The following is a 22668-nucleotide window of genomic DNA, read 5'->3' as shown; positions in this document are numbered from 1 at the left end:
TCTGTTTCTTCTGCCCCCAGTCTATCTTTTCTCCCATTGTTTCGCTAGCAGCGGAGAACCCAGACTCTGTTTCTTCTTTTGGGATAGATGTTTCAGCTTGAAAAAAAGAATTACAGAAATCAGGATAGGACTTGTTACGTTGCTAGCACTGTTAGCGGACAAAAAGCAGTACTTTCTACAAAAAGAGTAAATTCAGGACTTTTCATAAGCTTCAGTGTTTGAGTTTAATCAGAGAAATAGTAACAGATAACTTGTAAAAAAAGGAAAATTCATTAATAGTGGAAAAAGAAACATGTTTTCCTCAAGTAAATTGCCATCTCTTGGACAGGAATCAATGCACCAAGGATTCCCAAACCTGAGGATTCAAGAGCAAAATCAGAGCTTCCCAAGCTCAAGAAAAGTTTTTAAGTAAGAGTTTGGATTTGTTAGTATGTTTTGACTGGATTCTATTATCAGAATATAAAGGAATAATATACATACAAGGTACCCTGAAATCAGTTTGGTACAGAATGTACAATATTCAGGACAGTACCCCCAGCTTTAGTTACATGTTTCCACAAGGGATGGAGGACACCACCACTAAAAATCCCAGACATGCCTTGGCTCTTGCAGTTAATGCTGTTGTTAAACACAATGTTTTTCCAGTGGCTTCTATTCAGTCTGCGTTCAGCTTTCTCACCTGATTGGGCTTCCAGTATTCCCATTCAGAGACTGCAGGATAATCTTTTTAAATATCACTCATTACTAAAACATTCTTCCCCTTGATAAGCTGAATAAAAGTCTTTATCTTAATTCTTCTGTACTGACAGTAGGTAATATCCATGTATAACCCTAAATATATTTTGACACCGTTCAGATACTTTTATCTTCTTTAGAACTACCTAAAATGTATCATACAACAACAAAAAGAGCCGTTAAAAAAAGGCACAGTTCAGGTCTGAAGTGTGCACTTTATTTCTGAGAAGCTTTTACATATACAGCAATTCCAACACTATTTTGCTGGTAGAGACTCCTGATTTACTTTTTGGTTACTACAGTAACTAATACTATAGGATACTTCATCAAAAGCAAGCAACTGAAACTCATCTTATGCATGGCAAAATACATTCCAATGGCTATCATTGGAAACTATAGTTTGTAAAAAAATCTCTATTTTTTTCTATTTCTATTTTTACCATTTCAAGTTGCTGCCTTTTATAAAACAATTTCTTTTGAATAATACTGACAAACTTAGAGGGAGGTCAAATAACAAGTAAAGATACAGCGTTATCATTGCCTCCACTTAGGCAGAGTTGTAATCTTCCTGCGTGTAGTCCAACAAGCGAGATCCCATAGAGAAAGAATATTACATACATGTTGAAGTGCTTGCAAGGCTATAGCCCAAGGTTTTCATACTGCAAGCAACTTCTCAAAGTCTGATGTGCTGTTCAAACAATTCTCCTTGCTTAGATGGCAAGAGATTCAAATTTCCAGATCATATATTTGTGATCCATGGCATCTTTTGAAAAACATCCATTATCAGAAATCATTATATCCAGTGATATACCTATCCTAAGCAGGTAAAGTTGTTCTGTTAGATATTATGGTAACATAGTAAGTTCATCACGACATCTTGCTTTTTTTTATTAGTATTTAAAAGAAATAGGAATACTGAAAATATTCTAGTTGAGTCTACCCCAGGGAAATAACAATGGATGATTCTACCCTAAGCACATCTTATAGGCATACTTGCATATACATATGTTAGTATAGAGACAGGTAATCACCTGTCATTTATGAGACCTGGTTATACTGATATAATAGACTATGTATAACAGATCAGTCATTCAGAAAAGACCATATTAAACAAGGAACTACACATAAGGCCTGTCATCAAGTGCTCAAAGTCTCAAACTTAATTTGAATAAATGGAAACTGAAAGACAAGTAAACAGCCTCAGGGTTTGCAAGAAAAAAACGCTATAAGTATGATCACGTATGTACATGATAGGAAACACACAGTGAGAGCTATAGTAATATCATGTACATACTTTCATTCTTATCACCTAGAATGATGAAACTGCATTTCCGACGGAGATTCTGCGTACAAAATAGACAGTTATAAGGTTGCCTTAAATTAGGCAATCTGAAACTACACGTTGAAGAGTGAATCAAACAAAGAAGTGCTAGCTGAGAGGGTTATTCAGATGTTTGTAATAGATGCATTGAAAGTACGATGGTATCAGAGTTGACCTTTTGCACCTTTGCCATCTATCTTGACTTTGCCAGCCTAGACACCGACCTCTTGCAAGTACTGCATTCATCATACTAAAAAATTGTTAAATGGCCATTCTGCGGAAGGGAATGGCTCTTAAAAAATTACATAAGCATCATGCATCTGGTGATGTCTTGATCTAAACCATTGTTAATATAGGCAAGCATCACATTGCATTTTTGTTTGATTACATCACGTGCATTTTTCCTATTAGACTTTATACTTAGTTTTACATTTCTAAGTTTTTAATCACACAGCTGTACACTTTGTGAGAAGTCAAACCATACAATTCATTAGTTATACAATAAAGTTAATCATGAGTTCTTCATTATTTGCTCATTTTGAGTTCTTATTGGGAACTCTCAAGTACAGCAATTTATCAGCTGTACCCTGATGTGCTAGCTATGGATTTTAAAAAAAGCACCAAGGTAAAACCATACAGAGAAAGGTTTCTCTTAGCTATGCCCCATGCTGCAAGATTGACCTCCTGTAGTCATGCCATTGACTGGAGTCATGAAACAGTCTCCAAAGGATAAGTTTTAAAAAGATTTAAACTTTTTTTAGTGTTTAGGTTGAAAGGAGTGCATCTTTACTTTCAAAGCATCTAGCTTTCAAGGACTGCATCTACCTTTGGGTAAAGCTGTTATTATCAAGCTAGAGCTATTACACCCAGACTGGAAAGCCAGAAGATTGAGGACAGTCCACTAGATGCCAGATGCACAAAAAACTCACTCCTGCTTTCGGAGGAAAATCACATATTCAAAGCTTTATGAACTAAGCATTTGATACCAAGACTAATCAGAGGCTTTATTGAGTTCAATAGCTTTGAAGCAAAGTTTGGAAGTGGGCAGGAATCCTATAGAATCACATACAGGTAGTCACCGAGAAGTTAAAAGTATATCTGTATTCTGACTTATTGACATGCCTCTATTTCAACCAAGTATGTCTCAGTGCAAAGTGTCTGTGTTCACCCTGGAAACACACAACTAGATTTCTGGCATAAGTTAGCCTATTTTGACCACTAGGGAAAGGCAGCACATACAGGAATCACGAAATTAGGGCTGATTCATCTGCCTGTTCAGAGATACAAGAATAACTCATCTCAGTGCTAAAGAGCTTTTCTTCTGATAGCTTCATTTCCTTCCCAAAAGTATTTAATTAGTTTTCATTCTTTGACATTTTGTCTTCGGAAGAAGAAATGGTGCTTGGAATAAAATGCTATAAAAATGGCTGAACAAGGAGATGCTAGTCCTCTGTTAGATTTGATGTGTCTAATGCCTGTTTCAGATGCTCTTATAGCGAGTCAAAGACATGGGTTTACATACCTTTCAGGCAGAAGGGGGATCAGAGCGTAGGCCTCCCACATGCTGAGCACTTCCAGCTCTGCAACCACATCTTTCTTTCATGAAAAATCTAGGCATCTAACTTTGTACTTTCTTGTTATGCTGTACATCAAACCAGTTCATTTTAAGAAGGTCACTACTTGGCTCAAGCTCACAAGCAGTCAACTTGCTCTTGAACCACACATGCCTTTTGGGAAGGGATTGCAGGTTGGTAAGTGTTATTCTCAATATTCAAAAATGTGCCCAGATCTAACTGGTTACTAGAGAAGCAGAAAATCTTTTGTTCATCAGAACTAACGTTTCACATCAGGAATGACTCTTTAATATGTCCTATACACCTCTATCCTGCAGTCTTGCACAGGAAAATGTCAAGGACAGGTGCCTCACTTAACACCCTACTGTTTGCTTCCACTAACCTAGACTCACGTTTAAGCTCATTTTTAGAATACAAGTGGAATCATGTTTATCTAGTACAGAGGGGTGAATTCCATAATCAAAGAAACCTTACTGAAAAGGAAAGGAAGCATGATAGTGATCACAGTAGAGCTACCTTCAAAACTTGCTATATTTGGTCATGAGAAGTAAGTATTATGTTGTACTTGATTGTAGTGAGCTTATTTTCTCTCAAAACCACAGTCCGGGTACACAAAACAGGAGTCAGGCAACAACTCAAAGACTCAAAACCAAATTTTATGTATTTCAGAAGGGAAACACATTTTCTTGGCTTCTGTTCTTCCCCCAAAGTTTCTTAGAAAAGCTGAAGTCCAGCACGCATCTGAAGCAACACCATAATGATGCTTTCAAAACACAAGCTAAATAATCACACTTTTGGTTTATTACAAACCAGTTTGAATCCTTAATAAGTGGTTAATGAATTCAACCTGGACACTCCATTTGCTACTAAACAGCAGCTTCTGTTGATATACTACTGAATTGTGCATATAGTGTGTCTACTTTATAGACACATCCTATTTTAACTCACTAGGATGCCTTTTCTTTTTTTAAATTAAAAATAATATAATTATCTTTCGGACAGAAGTACTGGAAACTATTAAGTGCATAGGTACTAAAGCGAATGGAGAAGTTTAGTGCTGTTCTAAATTCAAAAGCCATCCATTCTCTTCAGATAGAGAAATCTTTCTGATTTTCTTTTTATAGCACCAAACTTTGAAAAAGTGAAGTTTAAATTGTATTGCGAAAGAACAATTAGTAAAAAATATATAATGTACAGGCATCTCCTCATGTCTCTTATTGCCTGTTTTCTCCATAAGTATAAATTTGCTCAGCTGTAAAGCTGTCAATTTGCACTTAATCCAAAGCTGATCAAACATCCAGACAAGTATAAATACATAGTACTGAGTCATGAGGTAATGATTTACAGAACTCTTTTTCCCGTTTTTCCTGGTTATGTTGTCTTTATTGTGGATTCCTCCATTTCACTAGTGGCTTTAAATACTTAAAGATTGTCTTATTAACATTTATAAGTAATAACCATAGCATCAGTAATAAAAATAAATGCATACAAGAAGTGACTCACTAGCTTGTTGATGGTGCTCTTCTTCACTTTGGAATGGGCTGAATTCATAAGCAGATATTTTGCTTTTCAATAACAAAGTCAGAACATTGTCCAGCTTCTCTACAGAAGAAAATTTAAAAGCCTGTTTAAAAGAAAAAAGAAAAAAATTAGAAAAAAACATTAGGGCATTTGTTGCATATGTATTTTTAACTTTATCCTCAGAGTGGTGGTGAATCAAATCACTCAAAACTGTATTACTACAAACTCACTCTTAGTAAGAGCAGCACAGTTTTTGAAAGCTACAGAAGAGATATTCTAATATAGAAGGATCATGATAACATGATCCAATTGAAGAAAACCAGGTATTATAACTTAGGAAGTTCAGCCATGACTAAAAACTTCTGGATGAAGGGTAAGGGCAGGAAGATTTGTGTTTATCAACTCTCAATTTAGCTACAATGCAGTGTAATAACCAGGAACTGTTCTGACAGATGTGAGGTGCCAATAAATCCAAGGTCTTACTACAGCAGTAATTCAGGATGAGTTTAAAGACTACAGCAGCTCTCTGTTACCCAAAACCTTTACATTAAGTTCACGTATTTTGCTAGGTAGGAAACAGCTTCAGTTCCATCAGCAAAGGCATAACATTGCTGACAGATTAAAAAACTGATAGCAACCAGTTAGATTAGCTTCCTACTAAATACATAGTCTTTAGACAAGGGAAATCCTCACTGACTGCTATGAGATCTTTTTTTGATTGCCTCTTTCTGGACAGAAGGCCAAGATCTATTCCTAATGACTCTCAAGGTTACCATAATTGTTTCTTTGCTTGGTGTGACAGGAGAAGCATGACTACAAAGATTTGAACAGTATGCATGTTTTACACCAAGTACTATGGCACTAGCCCAGTCTGGGCTGCACCAGAAGGAGCTCAGCCACAGCAGAGAAGTGCTCAGGAGGAGCACTGCACTCTGTCAGCAGCCCTGTGTTAAAGTTTGCCTTCCCATAGCTGAACTGTTTCTGGTCAAGACAATTCTGGGCTCATTAACAGGGAATATCTACAGACACACTTAGCATATAAACTTAAAAAGAAACTCTGTGACTGACATGCTGAGGAGAAAAGGACAGAGGGGTCTACTGATGAAACATGAAGTTTAATTCCTGAGGCTGTTAAAAGTGAGTAAGAAAATAAGTGTGATATGATCAGAAAATGTTGAGTACACAGGCAGGATATAAATTTCATCTGAGTCCTACCCAGAATTAGAAGACAAGTTTGTGCAGGTAGGCAGCTACAAATAATAAAATATGATTATTTTTCCCATAATTAATACTGGCCCTTCCAATATTGATTATAATACATAAAACCCACTATATTTAGTAACTTGTGACCTATTTCTTTCCATAATTCACCCCTTCTGTACTGTCACATTACATTCTCTGTATTTGTTATTCAATAATTATGAATACATAACTTAGTCCACCATAACCAAAGCAATAAGCATTAAAAAAAAAAAAAGACTCTGCCTAGAAAAAAAATCTTTAAGGCTTCTTCTAGAATAAAGAGGTAACTTGAGTACCAGACTTACAGTGTGAATTGAGAAAGGACATGCAAAACCTCCCAAACATCTATCACCCCCCACCCTTAACATGAATAACCACGTTCTGTTTAAAAATTATTAAGAGGAATAATATTAAAATTCAGTTAGGAAACCATACGATTCTCTCTTATTCCAAGAAGGTCTTCTTAGATATTGTATCACCATTGATACAACCTTAATAGAGTTCAGTCTAAAGTAGAACAAAAATAAATAACAACACAGGAACTAGCTCAGATGAGTGTATATGAAGATACTGTACCGTGAAGAGGGTCAAAACCACCGGTATTCACTGAAGTGACTGTATAGCAGAAATTCCACTATATAGAGAATGAACATATAGGTGGGCTTCTAGACAAACTAAACCTGAAGTAATATTTTTAATTTCCATTTAAAACGGCAGGGACACGCCTTACACATTTTGCTACCTATCTAGCCCTCTCTGTTCAAAAGAAAACGAACAAACAAACAAAAACCATCCCAACACAACCTGCCTTTTATCATCAGTCCTGAAATGCCCAACAAGCAATTTCAGACAGAATTCATTTCAGGCTGTCTTCTATATCAAAGCCAAATAAACACCCCACAGTCTCTTTTCAGCAAGCAGTCAGGGTAATCTTGCCTACAAAGCTCCTCTGCTTTTTAATTTGGATTGTGGCAGGAACCCTTCTTTCTACCCTTTATTCAGGCAGAAGTCTGGGGGAAGAGTACTTAAGGGCCTATAGCTCTTACTTTGCACTCAGACAACAAAATTTACATGGGATAAAACAATGTTTCACAGTCAGAAAACAAGGTTTCATCATCTGAGATGGAGCAAGTTCTTGAAATGAGAAAAGCAAGCAACTTCAGGAACTTGCAGCAAAATTGTCAAGGCCATAAACAGTTGCATGGCTTAACCACGTCAGGCTCGCTCAGTTTTTACAGGCAGAAATTAGACTATCTGATCTCCCAAAGGGAACAGATTAAATTAGAGCTAAATTTCTCATGCTTTTAACAGGCCTGCCTTCTGACAACCAGCCTATCCATTTCTATCATTTCCAAGTCAGGCACAATACACTTCTTATACAGAGTTATCAGTGCAATTTGTTTCAAGCTTTCCACCTCAATTTTTTTTCTCTTATTCCACAGATTTAAAATCTGAAGGCTCAAGCAATGATTTAACAAGCTATCTTGTTAACTAAACCATAACAAGTAGCTTTGTTCTGCTACACTACAACAAAGACACAGTAGGAAAATCTAGTTTAGTTATTAAAAAAAAAAATTCTATATCAATGTCTTTTATCTCACATACAGGAGGGCCTGTTTCAGTACTTATGTGACAATAACAGCAGAAATAACAGTGAAACAGAAGTAGCAATAGGACCACTCTGCACTATCCAGCTCCATACCACCATAAAGGTCACCTCCCCCAAGAAGGAATTCAGTTTAGAAACTTTTACTTTATTGCCCAGTCCTGCTCCAGAGCACTTACAGACTCTAAGTATGCTGCATTTACATATTTTGATGTACCCTACCATGCTGGTTTGGGCTGGGATAAAGTTCTTCATGGTAGCTAGTATGGGGCTCTGCTTTGGATTTGTGCTGGAAACAGTGTTGATAACACAGGGATGTTTTTGTTACTGCTGAGCAGTAAGCAGTGCTTACCCAGAGCCAAGGCCTTTTCTGCTTCTCACCCCACCCCACCAGTGAGGAGGCTGGGGGGGCACACGAAGTTGGGAGGGGACACAGCTGGGACAGCTGACCCCAACTGACCAAAGGGATATCCCAGACCATATGACATTGTGCTCAGCAGATAAAGCTGGGGGAAGAAGAAGGAAGGAAGGGGGGGATGTTTGGAGTGATGGCATTTGTCTTCCCAAGTAACTGGTCTGCGTGATGGAGCTCTGCTTTCCTGGAGATGGCTGAATACCTGCCTCCTGATGGGAAGTGGTGGATGAATTCCTTGTTTCGCTTTGCTTGCATGCGCGGCTTTTGCTTTACCTATTAAACTGTCTTTATCTCAATGCATGAGTTTTCTCACTTTTACCCTTCTGATTCTCTCCCCCAACCCACCGGGGGGGGGGAGTGAGCAAGTGGCTGTGTCGGTCTTAGTTGCTGGCTGGGGTTTAACCACAACACCTACCCAGGTCTCTACAGGCCCATGAAATCTTCCCAAGAAATCCCAACAACGCTACATGCCTAAAGTTCATGCTGAAGCTTCACCAAAGCCAACAGAATTAAAACTGTATTTAAAGTTAGGCACACTGCAAGGGAACACTAAGCCAGTCAGGAATTTGAGAAAGCCCACACTTTATCTGAATAAAGATTTAAAACATGACAGAAAAGAAATAAAAGCATTACTTTCTCCCTGTGTCCTTGCAGGCAAGCTCTTCTTTCCAGGAGCCACTCGGAATCAAGCCAGTGAGTTTGTAGGCAATTCTTTCCATGCTGTCTGAAGCATAGCCAGCTGCTCTCTACTCCGCTCTTCCATCTTGGTCCTTCTGCAAGTGCTACTACCTGCCCCAGAGCTCATCACCACCAGCCTGTCCTTGCCCAGTACCACCTTCCCAGGTGTAGGCACTACCTCACTTCCCTTGCCCCCTTTTCAGAGCAACAGGACACAGCTGTGAACAACAGAGAAGCCCCAAGTGTTGACCATCACTCCCGGGCTTCCAAAAATATCCTTGAAAAAGACGACGACCAAGCACATTATTTTGCTACTTTTGTGAATGAGATGATCTACATTCTTTAATAACTGCTAACAAAGCCCTGAAAATGTTTGTCACTGAAACACAGCATACCCAGCCAGTAAATTAACATATTTCTCACTGGCTTTAGCAGTACTAACAAGGTCACGTTTACATAAAGATGAACTTCTGCAGTAGTTCTTACATATCAGACACTACTTCATATGCACTTCAATATCTAGGTTACTTCTGCCAGAGACAATGGGCTAGGCTTAAAAATCACTTAGGTATTTCTGACAATTTTAGCCAGTGATAGAATATGGAAAGATTTAATACTTAGAGGAAAAGAAACAAACATTTTAAAATAACAGCTGCTGACATAGTTTACAAGATTGAAATATTGAAAACAGTTTCAAAGGAAGTATCTCTGGGGATCAGGTAAAGGCGCATACATAATATCACCATATATGTCATATAGCTGTTTCTTACAAGTTTTCATAGAAAAGGCTGCAGTTTATTTTCATTCTTCTTTTTCAATATACACTGTAACTGGAATCCTCTTTGATAACTATGATAAAAACATCATTTAAGATACCAAGTCTCTCAGAATAACAGGAGTATTATTCAACCAAAGTTTGTCATAAAGACTTCCTGAATATCTCTAGGTATTCTAAGTGACTCAAACTAACACGAACCTACCAATTTCAGTAATAAGGATATGACCTTAGTTTCAATTTTTTTTGAAAACCTAAGAAATCTGTACCAGGAAACCCTAACAGCAAATAATTGAATCAATAGTTGCATTTGGTAGAAAGTCTGAGAGAAAAATCAATATAGCACGTAAATCCAGCAGAATGTTGAAATGAGAAGTTGATGAAAAGTAAAAAACAAAATATGAAAAAGTTTAATTATGAATTATAAGAACCTTAAAATCAGTCTGTACACCAGGTTACTGTAAGAACACAAACTCCCTTAGAGAGTTTCTTTAATGTAGAATTATATGTAAGTGAGAGAACAAAAAAATTTATGGCCTTTAGCCAACGCCCACCCTCATATATTCTGAGAGCAAGTTCATTCAGCATTATGATTCAGTTATTATGATCCCAACTCTTCCTACTTTACTATGAAATCATAGATTTTTTCTTTCAAAACTTATGCAAGAAACTTATTTCATTTTTTACTGTTTATTTCCTTACATTTTAAATATTTATTTGGTTGTTTAAAATGTCTTGCTAATGTTGGTAAATGCTTTTTAAATTCAGACAAATATGGAACATAGAAAATTACAATCTATCAGCTGTGGCAAATAATTTCATCAAAAAAAAAGATTTGTAAAAATCTTAGAATACATTTAATCTAAAATATGGTTAGTGTTAGTTTTAATTCCTCTCTAAAAAGAAGAATTCATAAATGCAGGAGTACCATACTTTGTTGGTCTCCCACTAAGATACATGAACTGACCTGACCATCAGTAAAAGGCATGGATAGCTGTAAGCCTATTTGTGGGGTTTTGTTTATCTGTTAGGCTTTACTGGGGGACAAAGTGGAGAAGGGGACAATAATCTTAAGGACTATAGCATCTTGAAGTAGCTGGAAGGGTTGGCAACTCAATATACAATACAATGAAAGCATTTTACCAAAGCATTGTGTCTTTGGCATGCATTACTGTAGCAATTTGCTTTCATCACAGAATTTTAATACAGAGATACTTCTCAGATTGCAAGCATTTGTGAAAATCTTGAACTTTTCTTTGAACCAGTGATATTGCTTTGATCAATAATTACTGTAAGCTTTTCTACTTTATTTTAATTTTGTTTTCCATTGTGTTTGATTGTTTCTTTGCGTAGATAAACCACTGTTGCCCCAGGATACTTTTGCAAATAAGCTGATAGTCTCAAAGGTTTTAATTATCCTGGTTAAATAAAAGTTACTACTACTCCTGCTACTTGATGGGAATTCTAATTAGTATCAAGTTTGTTCTGTTTTTCCTTGTGTGGACATATTTTTAAAGATTAAGTTAAATCATGTACTGTAAATTGCATCTTTATGATGTATCTTATTGCCATTAAATCAGGTTTACATGAGACCTTAAAGTATTTTAAAACTTTGTGGAAATAGTTTAGCTACCTAACTAGTCAGTGTATCTCACTCTGTGGCCCAGCTGGTATCATTAAATATGATGACAAATCTTCCAACACATATGTACACTTACAAAAGAATTAATATACTTTCCCACAGAGCAGCTATGATATTGTGTGGACTCTAAAACCTACCAGATTATAAAAATTTTCTCTGCATTAATTTTTCAGTTGCCAAAACAATAAAATTAAGAGCAGGCAAACAGTGTCTCCTCATTTAAATGCTTGCTTATTATCCAGATGAGTAAAGGTGAGGAAATTGTTACACACACCTGATATTCATACACTTCAGCTGTATTTCCTGGTGTACACTACTGTTCTGCACAAAATTATTTTTGCATTTGAATATAAATTGAATTGCATGTGTCTTAGTAAATATCAGTCACACTGGTTAAATGAAGGGTCAAACTCCTGAATAACACAAATAATTCTCCAGTGGAAATACCAGGTGTGTTGTAGGTATCTAGGTTACCATGTTAATTATAATTATTTTAATAATTATGACACACTTCTTATGCATAAAGTTTTAAATCAAACCTGTTAGAAGCTTACTTTGATGTCCTTCAAAATACAGGCTAAAGAATGATGGATACTGTAATGATTTTAAGAATGCACTTGTACTTAGAGCTGCACATTTTTCTTGTGCAACAGCCTGTTTTCTTAGAACAGAAGTGACTTGTACTTGGAAGGAATCTACCCCCATCTTTAATAGAACACTAATAATGCAATACATCATTTTTTATTAATCCTTTCGTTATGAGTGTAATGCCTTAGGTTGTAGATAAGGTAGATTTGTCACAGGAAAATGAGACTGTCTGCACTGGAAATACAGACTATTATTTTTGTTCTGGCTTTGCAATTACAATATAGACATCATGACAAGTCTGCTTGGGCTACCCACCATTCAAAAAATGGTACTTGAGATTCCATCCTTTCTTAATAGATGCTTTCTTTTCTTATTATTTTGTATGTGCCATTGGCAAAGGACATGCTGCAGAGCACTGTAGCCTGCTGTGCTGATTTAAAAACCAGCTCAAAACCTGAATTCTTCTAAATATATGCAAAGAATCTGCATGGCAACCAGCAAACCACATGAATGATAATTCAGCAGCTGTAAATGGACTCTATATGAATAGCAACCTACTGTCTTCCATACAAGCTATGCCAGAAAAACCCTGTTTACTGGTGAATGAATAATAATCCTCCAAATACAATGTGATTTAAGATTACTTGGTTCTATTGGTTTTAGAACATACTAAAAAGAACACTTTAAATGGAGAGGGACATTGCTACTGTTTATTATTTTCATCCTCTGTAACACAGGATGTTGTTCATTGGGCATATACAGCACAAAGAATATTTATATCACTCTCTAAACAAAAACAAAAAAAAAAAGAGAGAAAATTTGTTTTCACTCGCCTGACTTGCTTACAGCTCAACGTCTTGAAGCCTGAGCCTATTATTGAGCCATTACTCATTAGTGTGTAATCAAAAGTTTGTGTATTATCTCTTAGCTCATATAGCCACTTATATTCTACTTTTTTTTTATTAAAAATGCAGAAGTCAACTTACCTGACAAGTGAAAGCTATTGGGTCAGCCACTTTCTTAAAAATCTGCTCAATTTCCTCTAGTGCAGTATAGTACTCAATCTGCGCTGTAGTCTTAATGACTCCCCCACAGTAGACATTTACATATACAGGGCCAGCAGGAAAATCTTATAAAACACAAATCAGAACAGCAGCTGAAAATATTGTACAGTCCCAGACCAGAGGTCTTGGGGAATGAGTAAAAGAACAGGAAAGTATCACAGAAAATGCATAAAGTCAATGAACTGGATTTACATTTCACAGATGATTCAGTGTATTTTATCCAGGTCTTTCAGACTAACATTAAAAAGCTGACAAAAGAAAATACATATCTGTAAATCTGTATAAAACAAAGCTATTGTACTGCTTCATGTTAGAAAGGAGATGAAAACAGTATGCTTCAAATTTCCAACTTCCCTTTGATACACTGATGACCTATAATCAGCTCCCTTATGCCTACAAATTAAGGAAAAGTTCATTTATTACAAATAGTGGAATTGCTATTCATCTTTTGAAACATTTTTCTTAATTGCAGGCAAGATTCTCAAAATTGGATTTGAACCAGGCTGCAGAAATTGCAGTATAATTACTTCCATTCCAGTTGTTTACCTAGTAAAAGCAAAGGAAAGAGGCATTTGTACAGTCTGTTACTTAAGTGTGACTTGCTCTGCGTATGCAGCATGAGCCTTCTTTATGAGCACATTTTATAATTCATTAGTATTCATTGTGGCAGGCATCCTGCTGTACCATACCAGCACTAGCACGGTATTCTTAAAATTCTAACTCTACCCACAAAAGAGTGATAAAAATGGGCAACCCTGAAAATGGAGAAGAATAATAGGGCCAAAGAAACTAAATGAATAGAACATCACCTTAAATCACTTAAATGGAAACTGGCCCAATGCTTTTTAAAAAAAAAAAAAAAATTCTTATAAGGTCAGATCAGCTGGATCCTTATTAAAAAACGGTATTCCGAAACTTCCAACTTTTCCAGATTTTAAAACAGAAAAAAGCCTACAGAGAGAAGCGTTAAATACAAATGATATAAGAAACAAAATTAAACTTGGGCTGCAGCTCTGCCAAATTTTTCATAATGTTTCATTTACTGTTCATATTTTATTTCTTCATCCTCTATAGAAACCTTCCTGTGATCAACAATGTTCTTACAGAATAATTCTGGAAGAGTCTTTTAAGATCTGTGATGGAGGATTTCAGCTTCCTTCTCTAAAATCCATTTAGAGATTAAAGTTTCCTGTTGGTGATGCACTTCCCAAACAGGTCTCTACAAACAACCTCTCTGTACCACCACAGTGATAAAGAACTCTCAGGTCGTATGTGGCCATCGTCTCACGACAGTGTTCAGGATGAAAATCAGGCCACAAAATTACCCAAACATAGCTCCAAGAAGGCACTGTTGAATATTGTAGCCTATATACATATATTTCTTCCTATCTAATGTTGTATTGCAATTATTTTAGAATAAGATATTATGTAAGTTCCTTTGGGAATTCAAAGCATGCAGTGCAGTAGCAAGCTACACTCTGAACACTTAGGTGAGAAATTTTTTAATTCTTAACTTGCATCAAGTGAGTGGGGATAGGTGTGGCCCTTAAGTCTGCACAGATTTCCTAAGAGAAACTGTTGTTATATAGTTGAAACTGTTGGCAACTAGTTAAGGATGGAGCAGTTGTAAAAAACACTAGAAACCAGCAGAGCTGAGTGATACAGAGAAATGGCATGGACATGAACAAAGAAAAGAAATTATTTCCTGTGTCAATAAGAATTATAGAGAGGAGTATAACCAAATTTATGGCGTTAAATATAAAATGAAACATTTTAGTAATAGAGGAATAAGAAATGAATATTAGCTTTGTGTTTTATGGCAGTGATTTTGAAGAATGTTAATCTGTGACTCATCAATGACATTTTAAGACTGCCACCTGCCATTTAACCACACAAAAACAATCTAATAGAACCTAGTTTCCCATAAATCATAAGGCCTTGCTTCTCTGCAGTATTAATGTTCTGTGTGCAAAACCCATGTATAGGAAACACCTACAATATAGTGGGAAGTGAAACTACTTATCAGAAAAAGTGAAGGGAGTCCAAAATTTTCTGTTTACTTAAAGGTAAAGAATGTTTTTCTTACCTAAGGCTTTCATATACTTGACCATCTTATTCCAAGAGGCTGGCTGTGTCCTAATTCGTTGATTATCTGCTATGAATTCAATTTCTAAAGTTTCATCATCTATTTCATCTTTCAGCAAAATGAATATTTCACCAGGGTTCTATAAAATTAAAATAAATTCCCATTAGTCCTTCAGAAAATTATACTGAGAGTGTAAAATGCAAATGAAAACAGAAGTTGGAAGGAAAGTTCCTTTACCAACAGCTTGATACAAAAAAATCATAATACCAAACCATGATGCTATCTCAGTATTATCCTTTAGTATTTTACTGACATAAATGATACAATTAAGCTAGTATTTTAAATTCAGCTTACCTAACAATATTTTAAAACAGTATTTTAAATGCATATGTAGGTGAATTGTTACATTTTCTAAGACCATTCTACTTTATAGTCTAGAAGAATGACATTCAGCCTAATAAGAAGAACCTAAAATACTTCAGACTCACTTAAACTCTTACAGTGAACTGGCAATAAAGTAAGACAGAAGCCGCAGATAATGTGAGACAATATCCCTCTACTGCCTCCTGAACCAGAGGGAATGTTACTGGCTTAGAACTGTACTGATCTCAACAATGAAATAATGCAAGTCATCTTTGAAAGACAGATAGCAAGCAAAATACGTGATATTCCATGTACACCACAGCCTCCATATCTGACCGTGACCACTCACTTATAGAAAGGAATGCAGTGCCAGATATTGCACTTCCTCTGTTTACATTTTCACATTTTTTCTCACAGCAACTCTGATTAAAACCAAACACATACGAACATTGTGTCCATCGGATATGCATGCAGCTATGTATGTACAAATATTTCTGATTTAATTTAAAATCAGACAAGGTATATGCTCACACAAGCGCTTGCTGTGTAACTCGTGGTATGGGCACATGTGCATGTACCCATATACCCATCATGAATTCTTGCCAAGAGACACTCTGTATCTCTCAAGAAGTGCCTGACTACATGCTCCCTCTAAACTACAAGGCCCACGTGACAGTAATATCTCTACCCAAGCTGCCAAATAATTCTAAGAGAGAAAATCCCTCAGAGGCTGTCTCAAAACTATTTTACTTGCAAATCTTTTGGCTGCAGTGTGGATGTGACACAAAGGCAAAATAAATCTCATTGGAGTCTCAGTGCGCTCTCATTTTGGCCCCCTATCTGCTATTTGTTCTCAAAACTGTTGTAGTATGAATGAGGTAGGAAGAGGAGAACGCTGACTGTTATCCCAAAGATTTTAACATCGAAAAACCTTACCTCGCATGGTATTCTTCCTGGAAGCACCAATATCGACTGCTCGTTAGTTTCTAATGTTTCAGAAAGTACCTCTGTTTTAAAACTGAGGTCCATTTTTTCTGATGCTCCCCTGACATCTGACAAGTTAACATCAGAGCTAGTCTGGTGATCTGAAATAAATAATGTGGAATGAGGACATGGTTAATAATCCCAGATCAACAAAACATGGCAATGATGTGGTTTCCAACATATTACTCATATGGCATTTGGAGTCACATTAAGGGCGCTGCATGAAAGTCTGGCAAAATTCCTTTTCATGTCAATGTGGTGAGGTTTCCCCCTTTGATAAAGAGCTTGCCTCTGAAGTTCTGATCCTGCAGCCTTTATTTACATGAACAGGCTTTTCTTCTATGCTTCATCTTACTAAAGTCAAAAGGAACATGGCCTTTAGACCAAAATCGTTGTGGCCAATGAGGTCACAGAGATCAGCCAGTTTTGTAGTCTCAGAAGAACAAACTCATATACTGGGATAAACTGGGATTTTTACCACTCCTTCTTCCCCTATACGTAAACAAGGACATGCTACACGTTTACAACATCAGCCTACCTGTCTACAGGAAGGATTTATGTGAGTGCAGATACCTGTGACCAGGTAACCATGACAGTAGACACAGATTTCATTGACACAGGCTCCATGGTCTTTGCCTTCCTTCATGGACAAAATGATGGACTGAAGGCATACATTTTTTGTGTAGGATATTCTGGGTTTGGAAATGCTATGCCAGTCATACAGATAGCATGCAACTAGTTTCTTTTCTGTTTTGCTATACCGGTAAAGGCCCAAGAGCAATAGTGACTCTTTCACCAAATCACAGAATTTTAATGAGGAAATATAAAAGAACTGACAACTGCATCTGCAGAGCTCTGACTAAGCCCGTGTTTTAGAAAAGCTATTCTTCACACCTGCTACTTCTCAGCTGTATCATTACTACTCCTTTCCAGACACTCTATTACCCTGTACAAAATGCTCTTGCCACCCATCTCAAAGGACTGCAGCAGCTCTTCATCATGCAGGATTACCCAGCATATTGCAGTCACCTAGTTAGATTAATGATTTCATTCCAAACAGCTCAGAGTTAAAAAATCTTGACTGGCTGGTGAGAAAATATCCTGAGAGACATCAACAGTATCTTGTATTACTGTAAATTATGGAACACTCACAGTCAATTACATTCAAGGACACAAATAACTTCTCAGGCACATCTTTTCCTCTTAAATGGATGTAGAATATTAACATAAATTAGTGATGGGCAGAATACAGAACACTAGCAATTTGGCTTTGCTCAAACAAGTACCACAGCCATTTTGAGTTTCTTCCAGAAGTGCCAAAGTGACTGAGGGACACAAACCACACAGTGCTCCTAAGTGGCACAGATCTCTTTCCATTCAGCATCAGTGTTGGTAATTCACAATTAAGTTTTCTCACTTCTTGCTTGCCTTTATTTTCCCCATATGTACCAGTTTGTCTGATACAGAACGTTCCCTTTCCTTACCAACCTTGCCTTGCTTAAGAAAGCATAGATTTAATAAACTTCTTCTATAATAAATGTGCCTGCCAAGTGAAGTTATGCCTGGGAATGTATTGCAGAAACATGGGTATGTTATGTCTGATGTAGAATTTTTTTTTTCCAGAGATGTGCTTTGATTGTTAGAGAGTTCTCAGAAAAAGACAAAAATAAAGGGCAGGTTCAATGTGCATCACCAACTAGTAAAATCTTCCCAGCCTACTCCTGCTTATATTCTCATGCTTTTAAGGCAAAGTAATTCTGAATTTAAGCTGTGAATTTAGTGTAGATTGGTAAAATTACACTGAACCTATGTGTAGACATACTTTGCTGAAGTAATTTTAATTCCATTTGCTTTAATTTATTTTGAAAGTTAAATAGGCTACACTGGACAAAGGCTATTTTGATTCTGAATGAGAATCCACCCACAGTTCAATGCAGTTTAACTATTCCAGCTCAAAAAGTAATTACATTAATTTCTCTGATTATCACTCTGAAGACTAGATTTTATTTAGCTCCGCCCTTCAGAAAAAGGAAGGCCTGAACCCTTGCTGAGGAAAACAGTTAGGATACTGTATGCCCACAGCACGTACTTGGGGAATATTATGTGTTCATATTTTAAGTCACTCATACATCTTAAGTGCATAGAATTTACTTCAGAAGACAACTCATATGAGTTGCTTGCTGCTTCTGAAATTTTTTCTGCCACTTTAGGCAAAGGAGTCTTGCAAAGACAAGAAACGTTTCATTATCAGATGACAAAATGAAAGGACTGAATAACAAATCTGGTAAGCACTGGATTCTTGGATGTCACCTTTCTGCCAGTGATCGTTCTTCAAGGATCATGAGGATGCATTCTAATCTATGTGAAGTTCATGACAGCTTTATTTCTACAGTCTGCACTCTACTTATCGAAGATGACAGTAGTTACTTCCACCTTTTAACATCCACAATAACTCACCTACTGAGAAGGTTAATGCTAGTGCTAACAAGTTGGTTTAAATTAGGATAATGTTTTCCTCCCACATTAACTGCATTTTAATATTTTTATTATGCCTAGTGACATATAACTACAATATCAGGGCTTCAACCCAGTCAGTATTGGGATTGCACAGCCCTAGAGTTTAGACAAATTAAGAAATGTGGCTTTTACATCAAAGACTTGGATATTTAAGAGAATGAGGGATTCCCCTGCTGACTGTGAAAGTGGTTAGCAATTTATTACCTAAAAACCATTAGGCAAGACCTCTTTCACTAAACATCAGGTCTACCTGACAATCAATGAAAGCCACGTACAGCAGTCCAAGAATAACAGGGATCTATATTATCACTACTACATATTTAATAACCAAGCTCCAAAGTCACCATCTCCAGCACTCAGATTCCTGCCAGCAGTTGCACACTATCTGTCCTAAAATGTGGAACATGAAACAACCACGTGAAGTGTTATTTTAAATGCTGTTCAGCAATACACCAGAGATTAAGCAAGCCTTGGCTTGGTGGCATTAACTAAAACAATGGAGCTCATAAAGGTTTAATACTCTAGTAATGAGATTCTAGTAACACAAATGGAGCAATGTATAGACAATGTTTGTTTAATGTGGGGAGAAGGTGTTGCCTGATGTACAGGTCTTTTGAACATTTACATTTTGGACATCTTACCTGTGAATCCGCTTTACAGTCTTGCTTTTAACCTGAAAGCAAGGGCTAGGGAGCTCCACTAATTGCTAAGGCTTTCAGAAAAATCATCATTTAACAAGAATTTACAACTGTAGGTGAAGATTAGCTTAAAAGGAACATAAAAGGAACATCATTATAATGCTGGAATATCTAAGAGAGAGGACTTATTAAAGGGCATTTGTTGCTCGGAGAATGTGTTCTTTTAACGTTTTATATAATGGTGACCTATCTGTGTGGTTCTTAAAATGTAGCAGTAATGATTAAAATAATGGATGAATAAAACCAGACCCTTTCTTGTAGGATCGAAGTATAAGAAATTATTAACTGTAGCTAATGATGCTTAGACAGCACTATGAGCTAGAAGCTAAAAAGAAAGGAAAATCTACGATAATCTTCCCTTGGGTATTCAGGGCAGTCCTACTGGGAATTATCATCTATTATAGAAGGTAATGCTCCATTTCCATCAGGTTACTTTTGTTGGCTTACTTTTGACAAATACCTACTGCTGATGGTCACATTGAAAGGACTGATCTTAAATTTAAGTTCATATTTAAATAATAAAATATTGCACACATTTACTGTAACAGTTATTCACTTCATTGGGCACAGTGCTGATGTTTTCAATTTTACTTCAATGTTCTCTCTTAATTCATGTAACTTCAATACATCAATTTGGTATATTTTACACAAAACCTTTTGGAATGCATTATTGCTTTCAATTTCACATTTTTAACTGAATTCATGAAATGACTTTGAAATTGCATTCCTTAGCATAAACTGAGAAATGTTAATGAAGCCTCTCTAGTCTCTTGTGGATTCAACAATTAATGCCTCACCATGGCTTCTGAACAACTTTCATGCCACATCCAACCCCCCCGTCCCCGTCCCCCAAATTCTAACTTTTCAAATACAGTCTTTAGCTATGCCTATTGCTCTCTACATGAGGATTATAAATTGTCTCTGTCTTTGATTACTTGGTACTTGCTACATGTTTTGAGACAACAATGTATGTGACAGATTTGGGGTATTAAAAATAGCAGAAAACAAACTCATGAAAGATTTATGTGTTTTCTAAGGCTACCCATGGAACGAATCTCACAGCCAAAATTCAGTTGCTTTTACAAAAGCAAAATGCCTGCTAGCTTTACAAATTTCAGTTCTTCCTCACGTCTTGCTAAAGCAATACTTGCTGAAGAACTGAAACTGCATCACAAAAAAGGTCCTCATTTATCCCTAGATCAAACAACATATAAGAGGATGAGAAATATTGGCAAATCAGGTTAGGCAGATGACAAGGAATGGAAAGGTAATGAAGCACATGTGGCCAACTTGCCATGTGAAAGAAAAGACAGGGTGTTCCAGTGTCAAAGATTAAAACAAAGAGGATTACGGGGAAGAGCACTTATGGTAAATTCAGCAGATCATTTAAGTGCAGGAGCATGTAATATGGTAGGACCACTGCCCAGCACGATGTGAGGTAAAGGCAGAGGTGGTCCTACTGGGCTCTGTGAAGTACAATTCAAAAGGTGCTTGTGTATAAGTGACTTTCTTGCAATTCAAAAGCTTAAAGTGAAACACATGTGAGTGCTCTGCAGAAATGTGGATGAAAGTAGAGCCACACAGAAAAAAATGAAGTAACCTTCTGTAATGTGGAAAAATCTAGAAAAAAGACTTAGGCACATAAATCCACCATAAGTTTATCATAGGCATTTATGAAAGTTAATCCTCTTAAAGTATGGGTATTTGTAAATGCTGTATGAACTCAGCAGAGAGTGCAGCAGAGTGGGATGGAAAGGCAGCCTCTAACTGCATAAATTGCTTTATAAATGACCCGAGAAAGGCTATGAGAAACATGGAGACAGAAAATATCCACAACATTGGGCTTCATTCAAATGAGCCTGTTTTCCTCAGCATGAACACAGGATTTATTCATTTTTACCATAAGCCCTTTCTAAGATATGATTTCAAAGCAAATCCCCTTTTCTGCTCTGCTGAAAAGTTTTCTCTTACTGATGGTGAGAGAGGGCTTAGGAATGGAAAGGTTTCTAAAAATCACAGAAAATTATTAAACACATACTCAAACATATAAACATCTAACTCAAATCTTAATTTCTTTCATTTGTTTTCTACCATATATAAATTCCAGACCAAGGTAAACATATTCATTATTGAACAAGCTTTAAATAATGTTTCTCTCTATGCTGAATCATCTACCTTTTGCAAATACATTGACAGTTATCTTTGTTTTTCTCAAAAGCATTCTCAGTCCCAGTTTCTCCTGCACGGTTGAGTAGTTCTGTCAAAAACAGTAGCTTTCTGTGAGTTGGCCTATTTTGCCCATGTCTCCAAAATGTTTCTATTACTTTATTTAAGGTGAACAATTTTTCTCGCAAATGAGCATCAAATTGACAGTTCCTTTAAAAGCTACGAAGAACAGTTTTTCCTTTTCTGAATATTTGGAGTTGGTGTTTATGTCATCTTAGCAACTGATGGTGCTGCAATTTTCATTCACGTCTATTTCACTCCCATAACAGAGCAATCTCTGGACACCCCCCTCCATATACTGTTTTATGCATTACTATATACCTGTAGGCAAAGATTGTTTGTGAAGGTGCATACCCCCCTGTTCTTGTATTATCGGGTATGTTTTTGTACACAACAATTTACCACTCTGATATAATTGTAGCCTAATGGAATCATCATAAAAGCATCTAAACACAATATAAAAGTCTTATTATGTGTAGCCATATCGGATCTGATAGTAAAACCAAAAAATCCTGCCTTCAAATAACTCCAAAACAGCAAAAACCAATTTACCATGAATTTATCAATAATCTTTAAGAAATAATATGCATGAAACTGTAGGCATTTCTTTATATATATATACACTTCCATATG

General features: G+C 36.5%; 1 protein-coding gene across 2 annotated transcripts in view; it reads right to left on the bottom strand.

Annotated features, from left to right (window-relative positions):
• BANK1 (B cell scaffold protein with ankyrin repeats 1) overlaps positions 1–22668 on the bottom strand; it is a 163365-nt gene that overhangs the window by 97345 nt on the left and 43352 nt on the right. For both annotated transcript variants that reach the window (XM_030020527.2, XM_041125592.1), the window contains exons 4-7: positions 16547–16695; positions 15248–15386; positions 13084–13226; positions 5134–5254 (exon numbers count right to left, since the gene is read on the bottom strand). In XM_030020527.2, the coding sequence (XP_029876387.2) occupies positions 5134–5254; positions 13084–13226; positions 15248–15386; positions 16547–16695 (552 nt within the window). The remainder of the gene's footprint in view (positions 1–5133; positions 5255–13083; positions 13227–15247; positions 15387–16546; positions 16696–22668) is intronic.

The sequence above is a fragment of the Aquila chrysaetos genome, chromosome 1 (assembly GCF_900496995.4).
Source record: "Aquila chrysaetos chrysaetos chromosome 1, bAquChr1.4, whole genome shotgun sequence".
Lineage (NCBI taxonomy): Eukaryota > Metazoa > Chordata > Aves > Accipitriformes > Accipitridae > Aquila > Aquila chrysaetos.
This window is presented reverse-complemented; position numbering and strand designations above follow the sequence as displayed.